General features: G+C 47.7%; 1 protein-coding gene across 2 annotated transcripts in view; it reads right to left on the minus strand.

Annotated features, from left to right (window-relative positions):
- RIMS4 (regulating synaptic membrane exocytosis 4) overlaps window positions 1–21270 on the minus strand; it is a 49255-nt gene that overhangs the window by 11298 nt on the left and 16687 nt on the right. For both annotated transcript variants that reach the window (XM_003787624.2, XM_012803857.1), the window contains one exon: window positions 3688–3826. In XM_003787624.2, the coding sequence (XP_003787672.1) occupies window positions 3688–3826 (139 nt within the window). The remainder of the gene's footprint in view (window positions 1–3687; window positions 3827–21270) is intronic.

The raw sequence follows: 21270 nt of genomic DNA on the forward strand, positions 1-21270 counted from the left end.
CTAGGTTTCTCTACCTTACGTGCATACAAACCACGCAGATCTTACTAAAATACAGATTCTGATTCAGTGGGTCTGGGGTGGAGCCTGAGATAATGCATTTCTAACCAGCTCCCAGGGGATGCTGCCAGACTATGGCTCACTTTGAATAGCAAAGGCTAAAGGCTATTGGTATCAGCAGTGTGGAACTCAGGACATCCTCACACAGTGGCCCAACCCATGTGCACTCTGTACCCATCCCTCAGCCCTGGCTGGAAATTCAGCATTTCCCAACTTTTCTATACAAGTCTTCTGTAGGTCTCCTGAGACTGTTAGTCAGGTGCCCAGTTCACTGCCTGGTACACTACAGGTGCTCGATCATATTTGCTGAGATGAACATCTACACGGAAGCATTCCTGTGCCCGCCTGCAGGATACACATGCCCAGCGACCCAGCACACGGTCAGACATGCCTGGCACTGCCAGGGCTGCTCAGGCAGACTGGCTCCCTGTAAGCCCCAGCTGGGCTGGCAAAAGCCCAGGGGGTCGGGAAAGGGGAGGACAATCACATCCTTTCCTCTATCAGAGCCTGGCACCTGGGTCCAACCAGTGCCCAAAATACCTGAAGAACAAGGAGGAGGCCGTCCCTTGTCAATGTCCCTTCCTCACCCAGGTGTTCAGCAGGTGGCAGTATCTGGCTGGAATTCACCAAAACTCAGCCCCTCTCAGGAGGCCAAGACTATCCTCCCTGCCGGACCCAGCACCCTCCAAACCACTTGATCCTTCCTCAGTGAGGCTCAGAACACTTACCCCAAACCTCCTATTATAATCATGATCATCACAGCTTACATTTATTCAGCGCTTACTCCGTGCTTGGTACTTTAGAGACAAAATTGTACTGGGGATGGTTTACTGTGTCCACTGGAACACCACTAACCATGAACAGCCAACTACATAACTAACAGCTAATAATTATGGTGCATGCCAATCACTGTTCACGGTGCTTTGATATATATTAACGAGTTTAATCCCCACAGTAACTCTGAGTGTCTGTACTATTACCTTTCTAGAGAAGAAGAATCTGGGCTCAGAGAGGTGAAGCCACATAAATGTTAAGAAGCAGAAATGAACCGTTACAAACCAGGATTATCTGACCCCCGAGTCTTGGCTTTGAACCTGTCTGTAACGTAACTGGACTCTCTGGCCCCTTAAAGCACACTGCAGTGAATGATAACAAGAGTGTGCACCTGCCACGTGCAGGCAGCCCCTCATTTCTCTCTCACAACATCCTCGCCAGATGCGCCCATCTGCAAGTCATATGACCTCTCTAAGTTTTTGCCTCCACTCCTATAAAACTGAGTACAGGTGACTTCCCTGCTGCTGCTCGCTGAACTATGTTGGTCAACCTCTCTATAATCTGGTCCTCCCGACCTTCTCATGAGGCCAACAAGATGCTTACTGGCCTCCTCAAAGCTCAAGAGATGTGCTCAAGACCACCTAGGGGGTCAATGGCAGAGGCAGGAGTAGGACCCACACCTCCTGATCCCCTCGGACTCACATCTACCAGCAGGGACCCACTGCTCCTCAGACACCAAGAACATCTTCTTCTAGATTTGGCTGCCTTGCCATGTTTCTCAAGTTCAAGGAGACATTGGCTTCCTTCCTCTTCCTCTTCTCCCTTCCACTGTCCTCCTCTTCTAAGCCACTGGAAAGTCTTGCAAGGAGGTAGGTAGAACAGCAGCCATTCCCAAGGGTGGAGGTGCCCCTTGTAGGAGAGGCTGGGGATGAGGAAGGCTTTTGGCCGGAGGAGGCCCCCACTGAGAGACAGGGTGGAGACCACACCGAGCCTTACCAAATCACTTGGCCACTGCTGTCCAACAGAACTCTGTGATGACAGAAATGTCCCATGCCTTCTAATAGGGCTGCTGCTAGCCACCTATTGTGATTGACCCTTTGAAATGTAACTAGTGCCACAGAGGAACAGAATGTTTCATCTTATTTTAAACTGGTTGACATTTAAGTAGCCGCAAGTGTCTAGTGGCTGGTGGCCTGACCTATGTGGCACTTAACTTTTCCAAGTTTCAGTCTCCTCATGTGCACGAGGATCATGACAGTCCCTGCCCCACATCAGAGGACAGCCGAAACCATGAAACGACATAGCACTATGGAATAACCCCAGCAGGGAGACAGGAACCCTACCAGGTTCCAGACCTAGTAGCATGCTGTGGGACCCAGGGCAAGCTCGTTAACCTAAGTGCCCTAGTCATCTGTATGATAAGGAAGTCACTTTGGATGAAAAGTTTCTTTGCTGGGGATTGATGGATGGTTTTAGAGGAATGTGGGAACCTCCCTCCTATAGTTATGAGAAGAATGTGTTTATATGGCTTTGTGTATGAGAATGACTTTATATGTGTTAGAATGTGTGTGTATGTGTGAGTGTTTGTGTATTCGGGGAAAGCAAGCCCAAAACTTTCCCAAAATTCTCAAAGGGGTCCATAAAGCGGAGAAACCCCTCATCTAGATTAATCCTTCTTCCAGAGAGCTTTTTTTTTTTTGAGACAGAGCCTCAAGCTGTCCCCTTGGGTAGAGTGCCGTGGCATCACAGCTCACAGCAACCTCCAACTCCTGGGCTCAAGCGAGTCTCCTGCCTCTGCCTCCCAAGTAGCTGGGACCACAGGCGCCGGCCACAACGCCTGGCTATTTTTTTTTCAGTTGCAGCCATCATTGTTGTTTGGCAGGTCCGGGCTTGATTCGAACCCGCCACCTTAGGTGTATGTGGCTGGTGCGTTAGCCACTTGAGCCACAGGCGCTGAGCCCAGAGAGCTTTTTAATAATGAGATTCTTGGGCTCCACTCCCAGAGACTAATTCAGCAGCTCAGGGGCAAGGCCGTGCAATCTGCATTTGTAACATGCTCTCCCGTCATTCTGACATGCCGCCAAGTGAGAGCAACACTAGGTGCTGCTATTTAATAATTTCCGGTACAGGAAAACACCTTTCTCAAGCAGTAATATATATGTGTAAAAACCAGCTGGAGCCGGTCATGGTGGCTCACGCCTATAATCCTAGCACTCTGGGAGGCTGAGGCAGGAGGATCACTTGGGCCCAGAGTCTGAGGCTGTGGTCAGGTGGATGATGCAATGGCACTGCAGGTTGGGCAACTGAGTCAGGCTCTGTCTCAAAAATAAAATAATAAAATTTTAAAACAAATAAAAAAATGAAATAAGTAAAATAAAATAAAATAAATGCCAGCTGAGATTTAAGAAACTAAAAGAAGGGAATATTGATACTGAAAACCTTCTTATCCCCTTCTGTATTGCTTTACTGAGACACATATGTAGCATATATGTGCCAAACACTGCCCCATGTCTAAGAATTAGCCCGGGATTATATGGATTATAAATATTGTATTTTCATAACACCCTTATGAGACTGGCGCTACTATCACCACTTTATGGGTGAGGAAACTGGCACAGAGACTTGACCTGCTCAAGGTCAAGCTTCAGAAAAGGAGTGGAGCCAGGATGATCCAGGCGGTCGGGCATCGGAGCCTTGTGCTCTGCTCACTCTCCCTTGCAGTTCTGCTGGTTTCACCACCTTCTTTGTAAAGAGGGGCACTGCCCAGGGACCTAAGCCACTCCCACTGCCTGAGCTCACCCAGGGCTCCACGCTCACCCCCCACCACTCCCAGACCAAGTGAGGGCCCACACTCACTTGCCCTCTGAGCCGTAGCTGTTCATGCTGTCCTCGATGGACTCATGGCTGGCCTGGCGCAGCGTCCGGCTGGGCATCTCCACTGCCAGGCCGGTCTCCGTGCTCCTCTGGATGCCCCCCTTCAGCCTCCGGCCATCCCCTTCCGGGCAAAGAGGCCAAGGGAGATAGAGAGAGAGAGACACAGGTGGGAGGGGGATAGAAAGATGAGCCATATAGTTAGTGCTTCGGTGGCCCAGCTGCAGCCTCCACCCGAGCCCACCAACCTCCAACAGACAGCCTCACATGAGTTCCGATAATTGGTGGATTCAGTCACATGGACATTCCTCCCCTGCAACCTTCTCCAAATCATTTCTCCTCCTCCTCTGCAGCTACTATTTGTTGAGCACCTACTATGTGTCACATTCTCTGTCAAGTGCTCTATGTGGATTTAACAGGGTCTCCCAGCACGACTGGCATTGGGTGGCACGCTGCGTGGCAGGGCTAGCGTGTGTACCGCAGCCTGTCTGACAGCATCCTCAGCCTCTGTCTGCTAGATGCCGCTAGCTCCCCCAGTGCAGCTGTGGCAATCAAAATGTCTCCAGACACTGCCAAACATCCCTAAGGGCAAAAATCATCCCTGACTGAAGACCACTGATTCAGGCCATTGGCTCTGAAACAAACGCCTGAGTTCAAATCCTGGACCTCTTTCTCTCTGGCTGGGAGACTCCAGGCAAATCACTCAGCCTCTCTGTGCCTCTTTTTCCTCCACCAGAAAGCAGGAGAATGAAAGGGTTACCACGGGGTTAAATGACCTGCTACTCCCTCCCCCAAAACATCCTCTGTCCCACCAGTGGCTCAGGCCTTTTCCTGTCACCTTATCAGAGGCCTTCCTGGGCCACTCCCAGCTCCTCTGAAACAGCAGCCCTCTCCTGCCCCAGCCTCTCTCTGCCCTGATGTCTGCTCTGGTTCCCTTCCTCCTGCTCCCCACCCTGGTGTGGTAAACACCACTGGCCCACTGACCTGCTTCCTCCATGCAGCAGGGAGACTCCACCAGGATGTGGAACTCTGCGTGTTCACTGTGAAACCCTCAGCGCCAGGCACATTGTCTAGCGGTGGTGCTCAATTAATAACTGCTGGATGGGGTCTGCCCTGAGACTAGTCTTAATCCTCATTGCCACCTGTGAGGCAGATGCTAGACTATCCCGCTGCAGTGCCAAGGATGAGAGGGACAGAGAGGTTAGGGACTTGTCTATGCCAGAAGGCCACTAAGGTGGGGAGCCCCAGGATGGTCTCTGCGCCTGCTCCACAGCCTAGTGATTCAAGGTAAACTTTACGTATCCCTTCCCCGTCCCCAGGGACTGTGGGCTTGGAGTTGAGGGGCTTCATCAGGGCTGGCCTATCAGGACAAAGCAGCCCCAACATCCTGCTCCTGCTGGGGCAGCTTCTGTCAGAGGACAGGAGAGCTGAGCCAGGAGCCCTCCCCAGCAGGAGCTGGAGTGAGGCCAGGACACCCCCGAATGGCATCCTCCTGAGCTCCTTCTTCCCTGACTCTAAGCAAGTCACACTCGCACGTGCACACATGGATGTGTAGAGATACACCCACTGCGTTTCTCAGAGCTTGGACCCTCATGTTGTCTCCCACGTGTGTCTGGGGTACTCAGACACACAGATGCCCCCCCCTACTCAGAAAAACACACAGCAACACACACGTACAGGAATAGACATGCAAAGACAGAGTATGCCAACATGTGTCTGAGTGTCGACGCTGGTGTGTTCCCTGGCTTCTCCAGGTCCCTGTCATTCTGTGTGTTTCTAAGGCTAAACAGGCATGCCATCTATGTGTGTGCCAGACGCACATGCAGCCTTGGTGTTTCTGAACACGTGCGGGCACGTGCGCTAGCTCTGCTTCCACTCATTTGTTCTTTCTCTAACTGGCATTTGCGGCCTCCCTGTCCCTACAGCTTCTGTGTCTCTCTGTGTATAGCAGGTACAGACACAGAAAGACATGGAAACACTGGCATGCACATTTAGGAACACAGACTCACGTACATGGAGATGTCCCTCTATGCATGTGTGTGCGCATGTGCACCCCCACACATAGTCATGTGTATGGGGACAAACACCCCTCCCTGCTGGGGGACACAGACCCATGACAGGGCTCCTGGCAGGCAGGCTGCAGACACCTGCCCAGCCTTTTCACCTCCCCCCTAAGCCCTGCTCTGCAGCCCCAACCCCATTCCATCTCCACCCACCAGGGTCTGACACAGTTTCGCCCGGAAGAGGGAGGAGTAAAGCCTGACAAAGAACTCGGCCCCCAGAGCCGTGCTTCACACCTGCTGGCACTCGGCAGCCCTCAAAGCGCTTCCTATCCAGGCCCCTGTTTGAGCCCACCCTACAACCCATCCACTCCACCTGCCTGGAAGATGTGTTCCCTTTTGTTTAGCCCCGCTACACAGGTGAACCTGGCTTTGCAAACTGACAATCCAGGTACAAAGACCTCGGACAATCAGAATGTTCACCACAGTGCAGCTCGGAGGTGCTAAACAAAAGGAGCCCAGCCCCTGCAGAGAGGGCTGCCCAGTTGTCTTACTGGTAACTTCAGGGGATTTTTCCCTTCATGTGCCACCATCCCCAATCTGGGGACATGACTGGATCAAGCTCAACAACAAAGCCTACCATCTAACCTCTACCCTAACCTTCCACTGGTCATCTCTGGCTGACTCTCATAGTCCCCAAGATGCCCTTCCCAACTCCCCCCCATAACCTATCCACCCCACCTGCCTGAACGATGTGCTCCCTTTTGTTTAGCTCAGTGGTTCTCAACCTTCCTAATGCTGCGATGTATTTTTATTGTTACAGAGGGGTCGCAGCCCATAGGTTGAGAACCACGGGTTTAGCTCTTTGTCACTTCTGAATGTTAACTATGCTCAGACCTCTCCACCTGTCCCTCGAGCCTCCCCTCCTCCTGGCTGAGGCAGACCCATCATTTTTTCCTGACCACCCCACCTCCACCCACCCTCACCATGACATCCTGCCCATTGTCCTCTCTGGGTGGTCTCTCCATCTTCTGGCCCCTTCCACTCCGCCTCGCACCTGCCCAAGCCTTTACTTCTTCCACCAGCATACTTCTTCAAGAGCAGCCTCTGGCCACCATCTCGCTAGCACGCTCTCTCCAATCCCTCAGAGAAGGCCCTGTTCCCCCATGGCTCCCTAAAACCAGCCTCCAGCAACTGCTGGTGACCGAGTCCAAGGGCCTCGTCTCAGCCCTGGTGCAGGGAGGAGGATGGCACTTTCACTCTTTCAACAAACGTTAGGGAGAAGCCCTCAGAGAGATGAGAAACACTGCTGCACGTGATCTCTGCCGATCAAACACACTCCACTGGGCAGCAAAGAGGAAATTAACAGCCCTGCAGTCTCCTAGGACCCTCGCTTGACCTGCCATAGTAAACAATGAGGTGCCCGACCTAGGCCCCCTTGCCACTACTGTTGTGAGCCCCCTCCCCGCTTCAGGGTCTAGCAGCTTCCAATAGTCAGTACCTGTACCTGACAGCTGCTTTTGGATGAGGGCAGGGGGGATCTTCCCTTGCTTCCCTTGAGCTACTGAGCCCACACCCCCACCCACAAAGACCTGGAAACAGATGACCCCTAACTGTTCCCCACTCTACCCTTTCATCAAAGACCAACTGGACCCTCATTTCCTTTGCCAGGGGTCAGAATAACTCTGAGGCTCCACACAGGCTCTGGAGCAACTTGCACAGAGGCTGGGCCACCTCTGTGAGCTGTCTCAGAGCACAGCCTCGCCGACCTCTCTCCTTCCTTGCCCCGCACGCCCCTCATATACTGTTCCCACGTGCATCTCACCACTGGGTCTGCTTGGGGAAACCTGACCTGAGACAGGCTGGCTGCCCCAGATGGTGCCTGTAGTTACAGTTAGCTCATCCCTCGCTCACTGCCATCCAGCACCAGGGACAGCACCCCACGCTGCCTGTCCCCTCTGAAAGAGCAATGAATTTAACTGGCGTTAGGACCTAACTGGCTTTAGGATCTTGAATTTTAGCGAATTCTCTAATAAAGAAAACAAGTGGTGACGCTTACTCAGTTGTTTACATTTGCATATGAATGTGTTTCATGTACTTTTTCTCTCCCCAAAGCAAGTGTTCATAACAAACAGGATGATAAAATGATAATAATGATAAGTTACGAGAGCAGATACCATGGTTTTTAGTTTTTACCTTGTACCAACTATTATTATACATATAATTTAAGCCCACCATAACTCAGAAGGTATTATTATCCTAATTTTACAATAAGGAAACAGGCTCAGAGCAGCTCGGCAACTTATCCAAGGTTACACCAGGCAAGACAGAGGTAGGTTTGAAACTCAGGTCTGTGTGGGAACCGATCCTACACTCTTTGGCACCAGAGAGCCTAGGAGTGTGGTGGTGAGAGGGAGAAGGAGAGAACACAGCCATTCCCCATTTAATGAAAATGGGTATTGTGAACTTTGTTTTCCAAATGAGGCATCAAAGCTGAGTGAGGTTCCATGACTCGCTCTCATCCCTGACCACAATGAGCAGCGTCTAATCCCATGACTATGAGTGCTGACTCCATGTCCATTCAGCAGTCTGTGAAGACCCCCTGGACACGAGGGAGGAGAGAAGCACCAAGGCTGTGCTCACTGCTTCCCCTTCCCACATCCTTGTCCCTCTGAGATAAATACCCTGGACACTGATGCCTCTTTTTTCCCCACGGTCAGCCTCTCCCTGGCCTCATTATTCCCAATGACTTCAGACTCATAGCCTCCTTTGCCTATGTCTTGAAATTCATCTGAAACTTGAGGACTGACACATCTACCCGTAGGCACTCAGGCCTCTAGAGCCCTGGTGTTGCCTCTGACTGTGTCTCTAAGGACAGACTTTGGAGGCACAAACCCTGACTGCTTCTGTTAGGGTTCTTACCTTCCCCCCTTTCTCCTTAGAGCTATCATGCCTGCCTTCCCCTAAACAGCCACATGCCCGTGGGGGCGGAGGGAGGGTCAGAGACATGCAAAAACAAATGGTTCCTGTCCCCGCCATTGGTGTGCAACTGTTAAAGATTCCTTTTGGAGGGAACTTAGAGACCACCTAGACCAACGCCTTCATTGTATAGAAAGTAAATGAAGCACAAAGAAGGGCATGAGTCAATGACCAAGTTCATATTAGAATTGAGGTCTCCTGACGGCCACTGTCTCTGCTGCTTTCACAGTCCACAGCCGTTTGCTAATATTTCTGGGCATCTTCAGGAGTCAGCATAGCCTAGAGGTTAAAAACAAGACGATAGAGCCTGACTGCCTGAGCCTAACTATGCTATTAGTTGTGTGACCTTGAGCAAATTACTTAACCCTCTGTGACTCAGTTTCTTTCTCTGTGCTAACTGGTATCCCCTACTGCCAGCTTCCTCTCCATCCTGTGGCCTGCATGAGCTTTCCAAACCTCAACCCCGCACACACCATTTCTTTGCTCAAAAACCTTTCATGGCACCCCACTCCCTGCGGATAAACTCCAAAGGCTTTAACATGCACTGTCTCTCTAACCTGTTCCCATTGTACATTTCCAGCCTCATTCTTACTTCTCCCCAGTGGACGCTCTACATTCTACTCACACTGAATAACTCTAAATATTCCATTTGACCAGCTACCCCCAAAGTTCTTACTCATGATTCTGCACACAAACATCTCAGCATTTTCTTCTCTTCTGGAGAAACCAACTATTTGTTGCGGCATAATATACACATAGAAAAGTATATAATTACATACTGCATACTTGTAAGTGTATATACCTTGATAAATACTATCAAGTGAACTCATTCATGGCACCAGCACTCAGATCAAGAAAGAGAATATTACCAATGCCCTGGAGCCCCCACGCACACTTCCAGTTACTTCTCCTGTAAGAGAAGCCCTACCCTAATTTCCAACAGCACAGGCTGGCTTTGCCCGTTCTGTACTTTTAGATACACAAAATCATCTAGTGTATATTCTTGTTTTTGCAGTTTTTGGCCAGAGCGAGGTTTAAACCTGCCAGCTCTAGTATATGGGGCCAGCGCCCTACTCCCTTGAGCCACAGACGCCGCCCTCTAGTGTATATTCTTAAGCATCTGGTTTCTTATACTCAATGTTATGTTGGTTGGGTTCATCCATATTGACTGTTTCAATACAGTTCATTCATTCTCTTGGTTTTATTATAGTACATTGTGCAAATATATCTAAATAATTTCCATCTACCCTATAGGTGATAAAAATTTTGGTAGTCTCCTTTCTGGGGATATTACAAATAGCTCTGCCACAAACATTTTCAGATATCTTTTGGTAACCATTTGTTCACAGTTCCTCTCAGTACATACCTAGAATGCAGCTGATGGATCGCAGGACATGCATTTGAAATGCTTTTTAAACCCCTAATCAATTGGCAGGAAACAATGTTCTAAAGAAGTGAGGCTCAGGACTGGAATGTTTTGGGAAGGAAGATGGTGGAAAGACTGTTGGTTTAATATATATCTCACACTTACATTCCTCAAATGTAATCTTTGCTAAGAGAATTATAAAGGACAGGGGAGGAAGGGGTGAAAAAGGCCTGGAACACAGCCAGTGTTCAATAAATGCTGGCTACTACTATTAACTCTCTAAGGGCCAAGAGTCAACTGCTCACTGATACCACCTCTAATGAACTGTCATTACTTCATAGATTCGAAGACAAGCATTTTTCAACATCTTCAAAATAGAGATGTGGGTGACAACTAATAGCACTTCAGAGTTAAATTCTGACGTGCTTTAGCTCCCTTGGTCCATAAACTAAGGGTGTGACTTACAAATGAAGGTCTCTTAGATGCTTTCAAGTCCAGCAGCAGCAGAGCTGGCAGCTGCAGGAACTGTCCGTGGTGCTGACCAGGTGCAGAGGCCTGGGCCTGCCCAGTGCAGAGATGGCGCTCACAAGAAGGGAAGGTTTCAGAACAAAGGGGACCTCATCCTGTGTTTGTTTTAAACCACGATTCCTTCCCACTGGCTTGCTGACACCTGGAATCCCACCCTGGAAGCATCCCCCTTTCACAAAAAGAGGAACTCCCAATTACTGGGTTCAACCAGAGCCTATGAGAGACGTGTAAGACTTACCTCTTTGCTTAATCCCCCAACCTCCAGTGAAGGTAAGTGTTGTCTCCAATTCCAGAAGAGAAAGCTGGAGCTGGAGGGTTAACGACCCTGCCCAAGACTCCAGAGCTGTCAAGAAGGAGCATGATCTTGGTTCAAGGCAGATCAGAGTGTAATTTTTGCCCTTTAAGCTGCTTTACTCTTGGGGTGAGGGTGATGTGGGAATAATGTCTTGGACAGTTTTCCAAGGGATTTCAAGGGAGAAGAGAGAAAAACCATAAAGACTTGAAGATGTAATGAGTGGAAGCAAAGGCGCCAAAGGGCACATGATGAGGATTTGGGAACACTAGAGAAGGTGAGGGAAGATTCTGAGAGAATCAGCTGGGTAAGGTATACGAATGCCCTTTGTAACTCTATAGGGTTTTTCCTCTGGCAGGAAATGTTATTTTTCACTCATCCAACAAGAATATACATTTACTGAGCTCATTTTCTATGCCATGCTTTTCCTGGCACTGGGGATTTGTATAAGACACAGTCTTTGTCCTTAAGGAGCTTACAGGTAGTGGAGGGGCGAAGGGAGATGGAACAGATAAGTAATTATCATTCATTCAACAAACTCTTCCTAATTGCCTATTCAGTGCCAGAGACTCCTAACACAGATGAATTAAACCCAGACTTGACAGAAACTCCCAGTCTACCATAAGAGACAGACAAGTAAAGGGGCAATTATAACACAAGGTGTTATAATTACAACAGAGTCTAGCATAAGGGCAGAGAGATACACAGAATTTTATGGGAGCTGAGGAGAAGGGTAATTAATACAGCACTGGAGGCAGAGGCAGGGTCTATAAGTAGAATTGTTTCAATGCTGAATTATACCTGATTGCAAACAAAATCCTAAAATTTCATTGTACATGCAAGTGCCACCTTCCGGTACAATTGAAGGTTATGTTGACTAATGGAAAACATGCAGAGAGAAGGCAAAAATGTGGACCCAAACATTGAGGACAGAAAGTTCTAGACGCAGAGTAAACACATTTGGCATGGGGGCAGGTCCTGCCCTTAGCAGGGGTGGTCAGAGGAAAGTCATTCACTCTGTTCCAGCTAACACAGGAAGACTTTCTAGAGAAGGGACATTTCAGCAATCACAAGAGAGAAGACAATTCACAGTCCCCACAAATGGATGTCTTTCCCCAGGGAGTCATTTCCATTAGCACTAGGGACAAAGTGAACAAGCTCTGGAAGGAGTTGGACTGTGGGTAAAAGGTAGAGTCTATGGTTCCATCTGGCACCAGGAAGCTTCACAATCCACACAGCATTCAAGTCTTCCAGGATTTGCCCTAAACCTATACTACAAGTGTGAAGCGATGCACTTACCAGGTGTTCCATCCACACTGGATTACTCATCATTCACCAAACACAGCCCACGTACTTCCGTCTTCCTAAGAGAACAGGCTCTGGAGCCAGAATTACTGGGTTTGGAACTTGAAGCATCATCCCTCTGCCACTCTGGAGTACACTAAAGAAAGTTATTGAGCCTATTTGAGCCTAAGCTCCCTTGTTAAATAGAAATAATAATAGAACCCAGTTCAAATACTGTTGTAAGAATTAAATGTGTTAGTCAGCCTTCACTAGGTTATGCTGCAATAACAAGTGAGCCCCACATCTCAGTGGTTTACAGAACAAAAAACTTTAGTTTTCGCTCATATTAAACATTCTTTATAAGCGAGTTGTGGCTCTACTTTAAGAATTCTTCTAGGATCTAGGATAAAGGAGCATCCCTATCTGGGACATGCTGTTCTCATGGCAGAGGAATGATGGAACCACAAGGGAAGTTTCCCAGCTACTGCACTTTTTGCCATGTATATTTTAAAAAGTTTTTGTTAAAGTACAAAACAAAGGAAAGAAACATGGTCTCTACTTATAAGAAAATGCCAAAGGTAGAGGGGATTGTGAAGAGCCCCCTCCCCTGCCCACATACTGGAAAGAGACCTCATCAAGCCACCAAATAAACCACTATAACAAGGCAGCATGTTAGTCCCTTATTAGACAGATCCAAAGTAACTGTGAGATGAATCCTGCCATGCCCTCTGTGGGCTGAATTCAATGACATAACATTTGGATGATCAATGTCAAGGTTAAGATAAAGGCAATGAGTAATTTATAGCCACTATGATCAACAGTACTCTGAGATATGTAACAGTGTTCCTAATTCCCAGAAACTCTCAGAAACTGAGGCCGTGAGAACTGACAGTTTGCCTAAGGTCCCAAAGCAAGTAAGTGGTGGAAAGACAGAATGCAAAACAAATCCACCCCATCCACCCAATGGGTTGCAGTAGCATTAAATGTAATAGTCAAAAAACAGAAACAGCCTAAATGTCCATTGACGGATGAATGGATAAACAGATTGTGGTATATTCAGACAATAGAGTATTATTCAGCCATAAAAAAGAATGAAACACTGATATATGCTACAACACAGATAGACCTTGACATTATGCTATAAAAAAGAAGCTAGTCACAAAAACACCATATATTTTATGACTCTATTTATATTAAACATTCAAGGCAGGCAAATCCACAGAGATGGAAAGTAGACTGGGAAATGACTGCTAATGGGTGCCGGGATGACAAAAATCTTCTACAGCTGACTATGATGACGGCTGCACAACTATGTAAATATACTCAGACCCACAGAATTATAAACTTTAAACATGTGAGCTGTATGATATCAGAATTAAATCTCAATAAAGCTCAGATATAGATAAAAATATATACATGCTTCCATCCCGTCTCACCTTCCAGGCCTAGCTGTTAACCCCTAATTCTACATTGACCCCTCCAAGGGCCAAGATGCCCATGGTGTGGGGATGAGCAGAGGCAGCACAGGAAGTCAGGGCTGCAAAGGCCAGACAAGGCCTGAGCTGCTCAGCCTGGACCCTAGGCACATCATCTTCAGAATACACACATGCACTCATATCCCCACAAAGGTCCCCGGATGAAAACATGCAGTAGGCACATGGGAAGCAGGAATGTGGGGGATGGGGCAGGGTTGGGGTGATGGAATTCCCTCCTTCCCAACCCATCAGGGCAAGCATCATGCTCCCTATCACCACCTTCCTCAGTCCATGGATGGCCACCTTCCTTCAGAGTCTACCAGACCCAAGAGAATGAGCCAGGATCAGTTAAGGCCAGATGGACCAGCTGGAACCACCTGGCACCAGCACTCAACAGAGCAAACCCACCTTAGTAGAGCTGTTCTCAGCCCACTGGCCATAAGTAGTACACTGCCTGTCACTCCAGCTCATCCACAGCCCACAAATGCTTACAATCCAGTCTCTCTCTAGTCCCCTCTGTCTTTGCCTTCTTGGTTGTACAAGCAGCCTCTTGAGATCTGATGAAAGCTAGAATATTGCCAGCACATACAATATGGTGTATAAAATTGGGGTCCTGCAGTCTGTAGGCTAAAAGCCATTCTTCTACACATACAGACCTTAATTCTGGTGGAAAAGAGGATACAATAGGGGACAGAAAACAAAAGACTTGCAAGGAATCAGAACTCCTGGGTCTCATCCCAGCTCCACTATTGCCTTCCTGTATGACATCAGACAAGTTTCTGCCCTTCTGTGAGCTTCAGTTTTCCCACCATGAGGCGACTGGTCTAGATTGGGGATGATAAATAGGTTTTCTCTTTTCTGCCAACTCTGGTAGCTGTTGCCTGAAATACCCTGTGTTAAGAATTCTTAGACTGTGTCTGGACTTGGCAGAAAAGGGTGCTGTGATTGATTGGTGATGCCTGCCATGGTTTCAGGAAAGGGGGCCTTGATTGATTGGTGATGTCTGCCAAGGTCCCAGGCCTGGAGGGGATGGGCTTCCTGCCAGATGTCTGCCGACCCTAGAGAGTTCTTCCAGCTGTGACATTCCATAGCTCATTTAGAGTCACACCAGACTGGGGAAAAGAAGTCTGTGCGTGTCCTCAAGGGGGCAGGGAGGGATAATTCTTTAAGCTGTTGGCTTTTCAAACCTGCTGCCCTACAGCCCCCTTTGAGAAGAGGTAGCAGAATCACTGCTCAGTGGCAGAAAAGGACAGCATGTCCTTGTGCTCCCATCCTTGCCTATTTTTAACTCCAAGGACAGAGGCTCAGGCAGAAGCTGAAATATAGAAGGGCCACCCAGCTTCCTGAGGGTGGGGAAGCTCCAACCCTCCCATCATGCCCAAGATGCTACAAGGTTGGCCAAGTGGGAATCAAGGCAAGCTGCCAGGGGACAAGAGGTTCCTCACCTACCTTGCCAATCTCCCCCAGTTCCATCCTACGCTTCCCTAAGCAGGGCCAGTTGCCCCAACCTAGTACATCCACAGACCCCTCTGTTAGTCCCTATCCTGCGATACCCTGTCATTCACATACATGTCCCAGCCCCTGTACTAGTGCCGAGGATGCAGCATTGAACAAGACAGATGGGATCCTTGCCCACTGAGATCTTCCAGTCTAGGGCGAAAGACACATAGCAAACAGGATGCCAGCATAACTTTAACACAGTTACAACTGCAGTAAGTGCTTGGAAGAGAAGCGTACCCATGTGCCTGAGATGTTCTTATGCATCTTTCTATCCCTAGAACCTGAGACCTAATCTGTCACAGAGGGAGGTTCGGGGATTGTTTGTTGATTGAAAATATCACATACGAGATACTTTGCAGAGTTTGAGAACCCTACAGGAGCCATTTCAGACTAGATGAGATTCATTCACTCATCCATGTATCCACTCATTCCCGGAGCTTTTTTCTGAATACCTGCTGTATGTCAAGCACTGCTTTTGGCACTGTACCTATAGCAGGAAAAACAAATTTCGCTCCTAGGAGAGGCAAGCAAACATTAAACTGGACAAATACATAAAGACAGAGACGATGCTGGAAGGTGGTGAGAGGAGGGATGAGTGTTCCTCTTTGAAATAGAGTGGTTAGGAAGGCCCCTCTAAATCAGGTGGATGAGACTGGAGGAGGTGAAGGAAGGAGCCATGTGGTTATCTGGGGGAAAGCATTCCAACACAAGGAACAGAAGCACAGGGCTCGGAGCAGACTGAGCAAGGGTTAGAGATGTGAGATGAGGCTTGAGATGATGAGGCAGAGGGGAGGGCAAACTTTGAGACACAAACACACCTTGCACCAGGCCTGGCATACAGTGAAGGGACATGATGACGATGATGACATAATGAAAAAGCAGCCAGCATTCACTTAGCCAGGTGCTAAGCTACATACTTAACATGGATTTATTGACTTAATCCCCACAGCAACCCATGAAATACATCCTGTTATTCCCACTTTACAGATGGAGAAGCTGAAGTACCACGAAGTTAGTCAATTCGGAGGTGGCAGGGCAGGGACAAGAACCCTGGCTCCTTGCTTACACACGCTCTTGTTCACGTGCACTGTGAATACCAGTTCCTTTGCCTCCCTCGGTTCAACCTTTCAGACTTTTTTGAAAATCTGCTGGAAATTGTTTTTCCCCAAAGAGAAATTCTGATTTCCCCCAGGAAAAAAATACAGATGTACAATGCATAACTTGTATATAATTTTAGGAGGTTCGAGGTTATGAACCCCAGCTCTGAAAGTAAGCATTTTATAAACATTTGGAGCAAGAATAAGAATTGTCAGAGTTTTCCAAAGAGGCAAGAGGGCATCTATAATGCCAGCTAAAATTACTGCGATGAGTTGTCAAGAGCCTACCGGGATGGGGCATTTGTAGAATTGTATCTCTTTTAAACCCTGTGCAGTGACTGTAATTATGATTCTTTTCAAGTGAGGAAACTGAGGCATGGAGCTAGTATCCAGGTAGCCCCTCTGGACAGGGCATCCCTTCATCTTCCCAGGAGAGGGAAGAAACTTGTTCAAGGTCTCACAACTCAGCACATCCAGCAAGCATGTTTATAAAACGCTTACTTTCATTTTAGCTGGAGTTCATAACCTTGAACCTCTTGAAATTATATACAAGTTATGTTACTGTACATCTGTATTTTTTTTCCTGGGGGAAATCAAAATTTCTCTTTGGAGAAAAGCTGGGCCAAGAGCTGTGATGCCCAGTATAGCAGCCACTAGCCACTTAAATTAACTACACTTTAAAAAAATTAAGAATTTGGTCCTCAGCTGCACTGACCACATCTCAAGTCTGAACAGCCACACAAGCCAGAGTAGCTACAGTACTGAATGGTACAGGCACAGAACGTTTCCATCATTACAGCAATTTCTATTGGGCAGCGCTGGTCTAGAACTTGGTCTTTTGACTCCCAACTTCAGGTTTTCCACTATCGGGGGCTACTAGAAATTAGACCTGCCTGACATATGAAGTGAGCAAACACAGGAGGCAGGAATGGAGCAGCTGGGGTGTGCTACAGAGCACTCCGTTAGGGAAGATTTGTAGGAGGGAGATGTAACTCGACATCATGTACAAAAGACACGAGAGCCGCTGGGTGAGGACTGACCTCACCTACAATGAACTTGTGTGTGTGTCTGATAGCAGGGACCCTCTTTACCTATAATATGTCTTTCATTTCCTTGTTGATGTCTGAGTTTTCTTTATAAGGAGGCCAGGGCCTTTCATCCAGTGGTGAGACATCAGGCCAAAAGGCCAGTTCTAGGCATTCAGGAGCCAGCCAGGGCCAATCTCAGACCCAACAGATCTGAGAAGGCCTCAACTCAGGAAAGTCACTGGCAGTGACTCAGGGTGGAAGGGAGGCTGCAGGCAGGAGACAAGGTATCAGCCACACCTGCAGCTACCAGAGCAGATCTGAGTACTTGGAGCACACACAGGCCACAAACCCAACCCCAGGACAGGTGGCTGAACAGCCAAGTCACACAGTGCCCCCAACCTTTCTGACCTTTATCTTCCTATCAGCAAAACATGGGTGATTTTACCACCTGACCCCCAAAGTATTGAAAAGATCAAATGAAATGATTCTAATCATGCTGATAGCAATGACTGTCATTAATGAACTTTTTCATAATGTATCCCATCATCTGAACCAGTGCTGGGCACACATTAAGCACGCGATAAAAATCTCTTGAATATTGAATTACCATGCAAATGTCTCATATAATAGGGATAATAATAATATATTACTATGAAGTGAATGTCTTATGACAATACTGGGCTCATCTCACACTTAATGTCACAATTGTGACATACGTCCCTTAATCCTTCCAATGAGACAGAGAGGTTGAGTCGTCTGTTTAAGGGTAATAGCTAAGAAAGTAGGACAAACAAGAAAGGGGGACTTTAAACCCAGGGCTATCTGAATTTTTTGCCTCATGAATCAAATAGGTATTTTGTGGACAACAAAGGTCTGTACAACGTTGGGTGTGAGTATCGTCACTGTGTTAGGATTAATGATGAAGGTGACTCCAGACAGAGGGGAAGAACTTTCTGCAGTCCAGCTGCCTATCGATGCAAGAAGGAGCCCCCTGAGAGTCTGTGAGCAATCTTTTCTCGTCACTAGAGTAAGGTGACCAGATTTTAACATTGGTAAAGCGGGACACCATTGATGGGGGTAGGGGGGTGGGGGAGGTGGAGGGTTCTTAATTAAAAATTTGGTCTATATGGAGCAACAAAAATTTTCATAGAACACAAAAATAGTATTGTAATATATATTTTTTAATTTCAACATAAGTACAATTTACAAATACAATACATTAAAAAAAATTATGTATAGGGCGATGCCTGTGGCTCAAAGGAGTAGGGCGCTGGTCCACCAGGGTAACCTTGCCCAGGAGGGGAGTAGGGAGTTTACATTAGCCTTTTCATTTCCAAATGAAGTTACATTAACCTCTTCATTCCCAAATGGGGTTACATTAACCTTTTCAGCAGCTGAAAACTGTATATTCCCTTCCTGTTGTCCCGCCGTTCCCCAGCTTGTCACGCATTCTTTCCAAAAATTGGGACTTTTTTTTAAAAACACCACGGGACAAATTGTTAAAAATCAGGACTGTCTCGCCAAAAGCAGGACATCTGGTCACCTTATACTAGAGGCCTCCAGGAGAGACTAAGATCCCATTCAGCTAGGAGACTGGAATGCGGACTGAGGCGTGGTCCCCAGGTGGGAGACAGCACAACGAATCCCAAATATGGATGGATGCCAGAGTCACCTGGGGAGCTTATGAGGTCTGACAGTTAAGTCCTTGAACTTGTCCAAGAAAAAGTGCTATATACCTCACTGTGAATATCACTATGGTCCTCTTCAAAGTATTCCCCTTGGCCATATGGTAACCATGGTGATATTCAGCAATGACATATGAGTTCTCAAACTGAATTGTCAGAGCTCATATGAAGCAACAGATTTCCAGGCTCCACCCAGGATTTGTAACGGATTGGTCTGGGTTGGAGCTCAGGATCCCGGCTGTAGACAGGAATGCAGTGCGGAGCAGGCTGAGAGTCACAGGCTAACGGAAGGCTGGGCACCATCTTGAATTCCAGAAGCCACAGAGGCCACTCGAGGAACCCAGGATACACTCTCAAGAAACATACTGATGGCTTCTCTGGCTGGACACCGTGTTAAGCATGACACCTGTGGTCCCATAGACTCCTTCCGCCAGGCCACCTCCTCTCTGGGCTCCTTTCTTCTCTTTCCAGTTTTCGGTTCCAGCCTCCCTTCCTCCAGGAAGTCTTCCCTGATTCTCAAAGCTACCCTTCTCTGGGCTTCCATAGTGGATAAAACTCTCACTTGTGGATGCCTGTGTCTACATCTACCCTCCGCCACCCCATGCTGTGACAGGGTCAGTATCTCACTCAAGTCCACGTGCCTACCCCAGTGTTAAGTGCTAACATCTGCAGAGAGAGACGTGCCCTGCTCCATAAAGGATGGACAGAGGAAGCAGCGAAAGCAGTCACTGCAGGAAGGAAGTAATCCAGGTCACCAGGTTGGGAGGAGACAGAACCTACAAATTCTCTCCGCCAATGTTCAGAAGAGGCCTGGGCTATTTATAGCTTGCAAGCCTTCTGCTTCTTGCATTTAAATGCAGGGCCAAGCAAAGAATAAAATCCTGGAGAGGTCTGTCAATTTTAAAATTTTTATTTATTTATTTAATTTTTACAAGGACATGAGCAGAAAGCAGGGACAAAAATGAACCATGGCTATTAGGGTGAGCTGCCTGGTACTGTCCCTGGGCCTTCCGTGCCAAGTTTGTGGACTACAGGCAAATCCTACTCAATCCTAGAAATCAGCGTCCCTGTGTGGATCAGCCTGAGAAGGTCCTTTAAAGGTGATTTTTAAATGGTGGCTTCGGTTTACAAACTAGTCTCACCACATGACCCTGCTTTGGCTTAAACTCATATGTTCTGGATGTGCATGTGGGTACACGTACACACACACACACGAGCACGCGCAGTTATACAGCGGTTACACATCATCCTTTTGGATCACAGAATTGGATCTGTTTAGTTTCTTTTTGTATGCTTTCTCTGCATTCCCCACCCCCCAAATCCCACCATGGGTACACATAACATACAGGGTGTTATGTGAGTGTCAAATTCAAAAAAACCCAGCTCTGCCACTCGCTACCTGTGTGACTTTGCGAATAGCAACAAGACCTTTCTCAGCGGTTTGCTTGGAGGACTGTATAAGGTAATATGTGTGAAATCTTAGCAAGGCATCTGGAACACGGCATATACTCAGGAAATGCCAGTTAGTTTAACTGTATAAGCATTTGTAACTAGTGAAAGCACAATATTGTTTTTAAAAAAATTAAAAGGATAAAGAGTGACTCTCCCACTCACAGGTGTGGAAAGAACGCTTCAAAGGGACTGGATCACAAATGGGGAGGGCTCAGAAGCCTGAGTTCCAACTCAACCTGCCCCAAAATGCACGAATGACTCCTTCCTCTCTCAATGCTCAGTTTTCTAAATTTGAAATGGGCAGTGGCAAGAGGTGGATATTAAGTCCCACCCCTCTAAGGAGAGGAGCAAGAGGCCTTCAGGTGATGCGATAGATAACTCAGATCTTCAAGAAAGGCCTGGTCTTACCCACTCCTCTTTCCTGGCCCCACCTCCTCCCTCCACCTACTTCCTAATGCACCTTACCTACTTTGCCCACAAGATATAAAAAACCACACACAGCTCCTCCCTGACAAGGGACCTCTGGTGGCCTGGGGGACTTCTCTGATCTAGTCTGGTACTCAGCACCCCATGCTTGATGGAGTCCCCTGTTAGCGTCTCTGCCTATTTTTCTTCCTAGGCTGAGGGTGGTGCTGGTCCCACTCAGCACTATCCCTTCAGTACCCAGCACATAGGAACAGGGGCCAGTATATATTTGTTGACTTCATAAAGAATGCTTTTAAAAATGATCAAGGGCAGTGAAGAGAAGTGATGAGGCAAACAGACTCCAAAGAGCCAGGCAGGTCTGTGTTTGAACCTACTACTGAATGGCCCTGGGACAAAGACAGGACTATCCTCTTTGAGCCTCAGTTTCTTCATCTGTACAATGGGTATAACACTTGT

The sequence above is a fragment of the Otolemur garnettii genome, unplaced genomic scaffold (assembly GCF_000181295.1).
Source record: "Otolemur garnettii isolate 467f Iridium unplaced genomic scaffold, OtoGar3 scaffold00023, whole genome shotgun sequence".
Lineage (NCBI taxonomy): Eukaryota > Metazoa > Chordata > Mammalia > Primates > Galagidae > Otolemur > Otolemur garnettii.